Raw genomic sequence first — 10,000 nt, forward strand, 5'->3', positions numbered from 1 at the left:
CTAGAAAGAGAGGTAGAGAGTGACGCAAGGGCCAACCAACATTTGAGCGAGGGAACTCACGATATACCTCCGTAACGCGTACCTGGACTTTAACTCACAAAATAAAAAATAAAGGAATCATGCGATATTGAACTACCTCTGCGTTCCGAAAGATTTTATACCTTTGTGTGAGACCTCTCTGATCAAACAAGACTTCCTACTTCTTTTTTTTATTATTATTTTGCCCCGTTAGCGCTTTGAAGTGACAGTATTGCAATAGATTATTAGTGCAGCAGTGTCGAATCGGCCTATCCCGAAGGGTGTCAGAAAGCGAGAGAGAGAGAGAGAGACACTCAAACCGCCTTCCCACAGGAGCCCCAGAGAGTTGGAGGACGACCCTCCTCCTCCTCCTCCCCCTCCTTCAGGCACAAGAAAGAAATAATGGGCCAGTTACTCCATCCTTCGGACTTCGTGCTGACGGTGGCCATGCTGGTGGTGCTGCTGGGCGCGGAGGGCGGCTTTACTTCCAGGTTGCCTCGGGCGGAACTCCTGCAACGATCTCGACTTCGGGACGAGCGTAGTAGCCACATCATCTCGGCGGCGGCAGCCTCCTCCTCCTCCTCCTCCTCCCCCTTATCTTCCTCCTCCTCGACGACGACGACAACGACGACCTCGAAGGATCTTCTCCACCCAGCCTACAGGGTCTTCTACCAGACTGGGGTAAGGATACCTTTAGTCAGTTAGGAATATCTTACTGTCTTGTCAGTTGTTAGTAGGACTATGTCGTCAGTTGTTTGAACTTTGGTTATTTGGCAGCTGATTCGTTGCATGTGCAATTCTTAGATGATTCTGGCACGTGCTTATAGCAGTCGTGTTTCCGTCTTTCTTTTTTCGTGCCCTGGGCATTTCACTAAGAAAAATACATTTTTTTCTCGTTTCCTTATTTTGTCAGATATTTCCGTTTTTCGTTGCGTCGAGAAATCCTCTTATTTTTATGACCACACATCTTGAGCGACGGGCATTGTTTTCATTTGTTTCATCTTTGTTGTTTCCTATGCTTCAGTTGTTGATGAGAATGGTAAGAGTAGTTTGTCATTACCGCTGTTGTTGCTGTTGTTTTTTGCCCAGCAAGTTCAATTTTGTATTAAAATCCATCTAGTATATGGATTTTGTAAGCTTCTCCCAGTATGTTTACATGCATAATTTGAAAGCCTCTCTCTCTCTCTCTTTCTCTCTCTCTCTCTCTCTCTCTCTCTCTCTCTCTCTCTCTCTCTCTCTCTCTCTCTCTCTCTCTCTCATTCAGCGCACACCTGATGGAGAGATAAGCGCATCCCTTCATTAATTTCCTTCAGGAGTTATTAAACAGACACGACGGCGATGCCAGTCCCCAGGTGATGCTGACTTCCCCCTCACGACTCGTGGTTCGTTTGTTGACATTTGCAAATGACAGATTGAGCGGCCCCGCTTTCATTAATTCTCATATTTATTTCTGATGCATTCCTCGTATTATGTCTTTGATATGCTTCATATAGTGAGCGGACACCATACCTCCAAGTGAATTTCTTTTTCAAGAATCGATTTAAATTTTTGATTACTTTTTTTTCTATCGTGAATAACTTTTATCGTTAATTTTGCGAGCTGGATATTTTGTGAATATTGTGTGAATATTGTGTCAGTGAAGGGTCGACAGAATAGATATATATATATATATATATATATATATATATATATATATATATATATATATATATATATATATATATATATATATATATATACATATTCCTGTCAAACCTTAGAGAGAGAGAGACAGAGAGAGAGACACAATATTCAGCTTGTGAAATTAATGACAAGTGGTATTCACGACAGAAATATAATCAAGCGTTCAGACTGATTTCCCGGAAGAAAATATGCTGAGGATTGTTGTCCGATTAATATTAGAACTAATTTTCGTTAACTTATGACATGAAAACCATATACTATATATATATATATATATATATATATATATATATATATATATATATATATATATATATATATATATATATATATATATATATATATATATATATATATATATAACCCTCCAAGTTGACAAATCAAGAAAAAGTATGTTGACAAAAAATTCATACAAGACTAACTTCCCACCCTTTTTAAATTTTGTTTTCAAAATCCTATATTTCAGACTCAGAATAATGAACTGACTTTATAAGGTTAAGATTGGTAATCAATTCACAGTATTTAGACAAAATAGGCTGCTGGAATGAAAACTAGCACAATCAAGAGGTTCACTTTCCTAAAGATTAAAATATATGTTGATGAATCAAGGAGTATAAAAATAAATAAATGCAAAGACCCCTGATAAATAAATAAATGTTTAAAAATTAATTTAAAAATAAATAAATAAGTAAATAATTAATAAAAAACGAACGAAAATTGTTGTATGTTTTAAAGGAAATAAAAATTTGCTAGAGGCACTCAGCTCCAAAAATTATTATTATTATTATTATTATTATTATTATTATTATTATTATTATTATTATTATTATTATTATTATTATTATTATTAAAACCCTTATTAAAATAGTTTTACCAGACCACTGAGCCGATACCAGCTCTCACAGGGCTGTCACGAAGGATTTGTCTTTACTACTTATATCATTTATTTTATTCTATTAAAATCAAATAACAATTTTTCAAAAAGTATCAAAAACAATCAAGCCCCATCATTTGTCATGATTTCAAGTTCAAAAGAGGCTGAGTTTTCAAGTAATGAATCCGTTGCAAATCGAGCACAAAATCCAAGAGGCAGAGTATGAAGTCTTCCAAATGTTAAATCACGGAAAGCAAATACACATGTTGATAGTGATTGCCTCACGAATAATAATGTCTGTAATACGCAGGATCTATAGCACTGAGGAAATGACGTCACGATATGGATATTGTCCTAATATTGGAACGATTGAATGATTCTGAGTTATCTGGCATCGCGACAACTGGGTCATTGACGCCGATATTAATTAAATGAAAATCTTAGCAACTATAAAAACTAAAAGATAAAAGAAAATGAATGAAATATTATACTTTTGGGAGAAGACCAGCGTCGATAATAAATCTAAAAATCCCAGTGGCATCATACTCCTCATCCTCTCCGAGGATCTTGGCAAGGATGAAACTGCCATCCCTACTACAAGCCTCAGAGAGGCAACGGCTTCTAATATCTCCAAGACTCAAAAATAATATATGATGCACTGAACTAACATCAACCCATATTAGTATCAATTTCAATACCCAGAATCCGGTCTTCGGCTGTTTCTAAAATAGTTAATATTCATAATTATAACTGCGGTAACGATAAAAATGTGAAACGGGATAATGGTTACTAGAGCGCAGAATAGGTGTCGTTAATCTACATTTTTATCCTTATATAATATGGTGGCGAGTTGATAGCATGAGTTAATATAAGAAATTGCCAATAGAAACCTGGAAATAGACACTCCTTCCTATGGTTGATGTAAACATAGCGTACTACGGAACTCGTCTTATTTTAAATCGCTTTACTGCTTTCTTTTCTGTATCGTTATCAAAGAGCATGCCTCGTCTTCTATCCTGCTCAAAACTTTTTGCAGTCTTAATTAATGAAATAAAGATTAACGGAATATTTCAATAAAGCAAAGATTAAGGCGATATTTTAAAGGAATTTTATTTTAACCCGTTGTTATGACAGAAACAAGTTTCTTGAAAGAGGCGTTGCTCAAAAATTCAAATTTATATAAAAATTCGGCTCTCCTTAAAAAAACAAAAACAAGTATCATTTACATTCATAGCAACACAATTTTACTTTATATATATATATATATATATATATATATATATATATATATATATATAGAGAGAGAGAGAGAGAGAGAGAGAGAGAGAGAGAGAGAGAGAGAGAGAGAGGGGGTATGTCAGCTCCTTCTGAATCACTCTCTCTCTCTCTCTCTCTCTCTCTCTCTCTCTATATATATATATATATATATATATATATATATATATATATATATATATATATATATATATATATATATAGTTAGGCCGGCGTTCGATCCCCAATCCGGGCGAGGAAAGGAACGCTACGGGTGCAATCCCTTTAAAATTCCAGTACGCCCCTCTTGATCTAGGCAGTGGGTTAGGTCCACGGTCCTTGGTCCACAATTATGGCTAGCAGCTTGGGTGGACAGAGTAAAGAAAAACAAATAACCGAACTTATTCATCAACTGAAAGACATGGCCTCGACGAGGTAATCCTCACTATAAAGAGGTACAAACAACTGTCATATTCTGTCTGTCTGTCTCTCTGTCCGTCTGTTTCAAGAAAAACCCTGGGTCCTTTGTCTTTATGTACACAATATGTGCGTCTTTGTGTTGTTTTTCCCATTTGTTTTTTTTTCTTTTTTCCTTTGAGTGCTCCCACCCTGTACGTGACGAAGTGATATTTCCTTTTTCTTTTTTTTTTTTTTTGTTCGTTCGCACTCGCGTAAATTTCCAGCTCCTTTTGTTTGGTTTCCTACGGGAAAAAGATCAGTGTCCCTCTTTTTTTAGTCGATATTACACACACACACAGACACACACACACACACACATATATATATATATATATATATATATATATATATATATATATATATATATATATATATATATATATGTATATATATATATATATATATATATATATATATATATATATTATACATGTGTACATATGTATATACATATATAAATAAATATATATGTATACATACGTATATATATAAATATATATACACACATAGTATACATATGTGTATATGTATGTATGTATGTATATATATATATATATATATATATATATATATATATATATATATATATATATATATATATATATATATATATAGAGAGAGAGAGAGAGAGAGAGAGAGAGAGAGAGAGAGAGAGAGAGAGAGAGAGAGAGAGAGAGAATCTGTTATGTTAACTGAAATGATTGCTTCTGATTAACTGGACAAGGCGTATGACCTCGGACCAGACTAATGAAAAATAACATCTTTTTTGTTTAATTCTCTCTTAATGAGTTAATTATTTAAGGATCGTTAAACGATGCTTAAAAGCCATGAAGAGCCCCTGAAATACTGATTTTTGTACGATTTTTTGCATACCAGTAAACTGCATGTATTGATGGGGATGTATGTAGATGTGCGTGTGCATAATTAATACATAGATGGAGTTGGAGACCACAGAAATTTAATAAAAATGCTTCTTACCGAAAATTGTCTATTCCACTTCTAGGAAGTAACTAGCTATAATGACCTCTTAACTTTTTGGGTACTCTAGATACTGTAAGCCTTAAATTCAAATTTGGAAATAAATGAAGGTGCTAAGTAATTCATCTCTGATGTCTGTTTATGTCGTCATCCGCTACCTTTCCAGGCGCTGGACAAGAGCAGTCACGCTTCAAGTAGATCTTAGGAACCACTCGCTCATCACAGTCATCATCATCATCATCATCATCATCATCTCCCCTTCCTCCTTGTCTCCTCAACCTCTCCTCCTATTATCACTAACCTCTATGACCACAACCTCCGCCATCCAACCCCTCTGCTAACCCTTGATCGCCCGTCTAATCCTTATTGTTGGCAAACCCCAAAGCCGGTGCAGGAGTCGGAGGCAACCGAAATTCGTCCCTAATCGCAAGTTGCCTTAGGTCTGTTTCCCTCTTTTGGTGGCGGTGCTCGCGACCCTCCTTGGGGAACACCTGTTGATCTGAAACATAACCCCCAGAGAAGATCACCGTCTACTCTTCCCCTCCCCCCAGCCCTATCATCTCCTACAGCCTCCCTGCTGCTGTCCACGTCAATATCAGCAAATATTATACGACGGTCAAATGACTTTCGTCTTGTAGCGCTTCCGACCGTGCTTTCGCGTTCTGATTTTTCACGGCTCAACGGCTCCAGTAGGCCTATCAAAATCACTCTCCCGGCGTAATGGGGCGGGCAAGAAACCCAGTATCGACGCGCTTGTTTCGTCTGAGCTTCATCGAATTTCTGCCCGTGGTCACTCATACCGTAATTGGATCACCGTTCCCCTCGATTTTACCTTTGCACGAGGATGCAATGCATGTAATCTTATTCCAGAGAAGTCCACTCATGAAGGGTGACTCCCGATAAAATCAAAATAACCGTCACTGTCAAGTTCGCTCTGGTGAATCAAGGGTGAATATCATGCTCAGAGGAAATGTCATAGCTTTCACTGCTTCATATACCACCTACAGAGATAGTACTTCTTTGTCTCCCTTCCCACTTTTCTTCCAGGCCTCTTGAATCATACAGCCTTCAAACAACCTGTTGCTCTTCTTTCTCTCCTCAAGATCATACCATCTCAAAACCTCTCATAACTCTTTCACCCATGGTAAACTTTTTGTTTCCCATTTTGTTGAGTCTACGATTCTTGCCCTTTCAACCTTTGTTACTCTACATGTTTTATGCTAATTTTTCATCCGAGCACCTACCTTTTTCCTTTCATTCGTAGTCATAATCCATCTTTCACTTTTCTAGTAGTGTTTGGCCAGCCCTATAAGAGCTGAAAGCCAGCTCAGTGGTCTGGTTAAACTACTTTAATACTACACTCTAGTAGTGTTAACGGTTCCTTTGAAAATCCAGTATATAATTCCAAAGATAACCCTTTTGAAGAGACCTTGCTACCTATCTTGCTTCGCCAGTTTCATTTATTCTGTGATTTTACCTTTTCTCGCCTGCTACCATCGTCCATTGCATTAACTTTCGGATACTTAGGCGATACAACCGGTATTCATATTAAGAACGATTGCTTCATCCTCACGATTTCCATTTAGCCTCATAGCATTCTCTTGTTGACATTCACACTCAACTTTCTCCTCTAGGAAGCATTTTCAAATGTCTCACTGGTCTCTGCACGATCCTAAGAACTTGAACCCACATCATCCTTCCTCTGACTTCTATAACAGTCCATCTCAATATATATATATATATATATATATATATATATATATATATATATATATATATATATATATATATATATATATGATATATATAATACATATGACTATAACTGTGCACTATATTTTTGTTTGTTTCTCAGTGATGAAGTCGTGCCAGACGCTACGGTCAACAAGCTTTGCTCACTTACTGTACAGTTAAATTTGGGTTTTGAGAACTCATATCGGTGTTAGAGCCATATTATTATTATTATTATTATTATTATTATTATTATTATTATTATTATTATTATTATTATTCTTCAGAAAACGAACCCTATTCATATGGAAAAAGTCGCCCCCCCCAAACCCCCCGCAGGGGCCACTGACTTGAAATTTAAGCTCCCAAAGGATCATAATTAGTCCGGGAAAGGTAGGGCAGATATGTGTGTTTCTGGCATCCAGATATTATGGCAACAGCATGCGTAATGACGCGATTAAATTCAACTTTTTTTTTATAATCTTTTTGTCCCAAGTTGGATCGTGCGTCAACAAGGACGCACTTCGGACGCGGCGACGATAGTTGAAATGGTCGTGAGCATGCGCGTGCGTACGTACGTATATGTTCTTGTTGTTATTATTATTATTATTATTATTATTATTATTATTATTATTATTATTATTATTATTCAGAAGACGAACGATACTCATAACGAACAAGCCCACAGGGCTCACTGACTTGAAATTCAAGCTTCCAAAGGATATTATGGTGTTACTTTGAAAACTTTAACAGAAGATACTGGGAAATACAGAAAGGGTAGATCAGTTATTAGTAAAACCGATAAATCAATCATTAATAAATAAATAAAAATGTAGGCAGGAATACAACAGCAGGCAGGTCACAGGACGAAATTTATCTCGTAGATCCTCACCTCGTAAAATTTAGCCTCGGAAAATTCACGAGGGGATATATTCCTGTATTATGGAGTTTAATAAAAATGTAAAAAAATTACAGCTGACTCTCACCGTCAGCTTTTTATGTCCTGTTGCGTAGGAAGTAATCCACTGAGCAATTATTATCCTACGTTTTAATCGTCTTCCGAAGCCAAAGACTTCTGAAGACGTACCGATCTACCAACACGGAGACGTTCTTTGCAGAGTGAGAGTAAAAGTGTTACTTCAGTTCACGAGTTCTTGTTGCAAGCGCCGGTGGGTGGGGCTTTGGTGGGGGAGGGTGATGGTCAAGGAGTTTAGTGAGGAAAGGGAAGTGGGAGAGGGGAGGGGACGGGGAGGGGAGGGGAAGTTCAGTTTCACTTGGTTTGTCAAGGATGAAAAAACAAATTCCTCAGAGTTTGGACCATTTCACCCTACATCCAACCCCTTCTTTCCCTTCCCCCTCCCCTCACTAACATGATCCTTTACCAGTCTCCCCCACCTCACACAGCCCCTACCCCCTCCCTAATTCCAGCCCCGCTCCCCAACCATCTAGCGTTCCAGAATACGGCAGGATTTGGAAAATTACTCAAATGAACTTGTTTTATTGCATCGTGTGTCAGTCATCAGGAGACAACAAAGTTATTTCTATTCTGTTTCAGATATTAAATTTAATTCAGAAAATGAATATATCGTAACAACAAAAACTATTTAACTGTGAAAAATAGAACCATTTAAAAAAAGAGATAAAGTATTTAGAAACATATGCTGCACGTATACTGTATATGGCTACGTGGTCCAGGGTGAACCTTGGCCATAACTACTGAGGTAGTGTTTTTTTTTTTTTCATGGCGTGGAGACTTTTACCTTTTGTGTGTGTGTGCTCAAGTAGAACGACTTGATGATTTAAATTTTCACGACTTGAAACCCAGGGTGGCGTCATCCTTCTTTCCGCACCCTCAGGCCATGGCACAGGGTGTAGAGTCGCCCCCGTTGGTTGGGCAGAGTCCGGAGGTTCACTTCAGGCACCAGGCCTCTTTCCAAACCTTTAAGAGGACACTTTCAGGTTCTAAGCCCTCTCCTTCTCAAAAGGGGCAGTCCTGTTAGTAAGCCAATAACCTGCAGTCTCTAAGCACTTTTCCTCTTTAAGATGACTGTTCCAAGGCGTATTAAGCAATTTTCACATACACACACACACACACACACTATACTCGTATTTACAAGTGCTCGTGCATGCACACAAGCACGTTATGAGGAGCACATTATCATTTACTTCATACGTGAAAAAAAAAAACACAAAACTCATTCCGCTGAATCTTTCACAACAAAGCAAATTAACGGAAGAGTTTCATCACGTGAAACGACGTTTAATATCGGCAATGGGATTACAACGTCCGTCCGAAGTCCAACGAGAATATTAAAAAAAAAAAAAAAACTCCAAAACGGCAACACACAAAGACTCCCGAAGAAGAGAATAAAGAGAGGTTGAAACAACACGCATTTAATGTCCGGAAGCTATATAATGAAGGACGTGCCCTCTCTCTCTCTCTCTCTCTCTCTCTCTCTCTCTCTCTCTCTCTCTCTCTGCGTGAGTGGCTGTCGAATGAAGCTATGCAAGGTCTTGACCCGTGATAGAAGGGCTATAATACATTTTCGCCATTGAACTCCCAAAAGGCAATTTTCGTTCCAGAGGTCTGGGAAATCTGTCCCGTCTTATTTTCGCATTCCCTCATTTGCTCATTTCCTCCCGTTTCAGTAGCCTTCTGTTGCTATGGATTCTACATCACTGTCTGTATACACACACACACACACACACACACACACACACACATATATATATATACTAATATGAATTTTTATCAAATACGCCGTGACATTTTCTATACTCACACAGACATTAGGTCACAAATGTCGTTTGGTATCCAATTCGCTCTACCTCGAGAATATCATTCGTAGCTTACTGTTTGTGATTATAATGTAAATATTATATATACAGTATATACACACACATACACGTGCACATACACGCACACACACACACACACACACACACACACACATATATATATATATATATATATATATATATATATATATATATATATATATA

General features: G+C 37.4%; 1 protein-coding gene and 1 long non-coding RNA gene across 7 annotated transcripts in view; one reads left to right on the top strand and one right to left on the bottom strand.

Moving 5' to 3' along the window:
* LOC136826707 (uncharacterized) overlaps positions 1 to 10,000 on the bottom strand; it is a 200,048-nt gene that overhangs the window by 127,419 nt on the left and 62,629 nt on the right. The gene's annotated exons all lie outside the window — the stretch shown is intronic.
* The window catches only part of aos (protein argos), a 56,371-nt gene continuing 46,658 nt past the window's right edge, over positions 288 to 10,000 (top strand). The window contains exon 1 of the mRNA XM_067084092.1: positions 288 to 699. Within this exon, the coding sequence (XP_066940193.1) occupies positions 421 to 699 (279 nt within the window). The 5' untranslated portion in view covers positions 288 to 420. The remainder of the gene's footprint in view (positions 700 to 10,000) is intronic.

The sequence above is a fragment of the Macrobrachium rosenbergii genome, chromosome 41 (assembly GCF_040412425.1).
Source record: "Macrobrachium rosenbergii isolate ZJJX-2024 chromosome 41, ASM4041242v1, whole genome shotgun sequence".
Lineage (NCBI taxonomy): Eukaryota > Metazoa > Arthropoda > Malacostraca > Decapoda > Palaemonidae > Macrobrachium > Macrobrachium rosenbergii.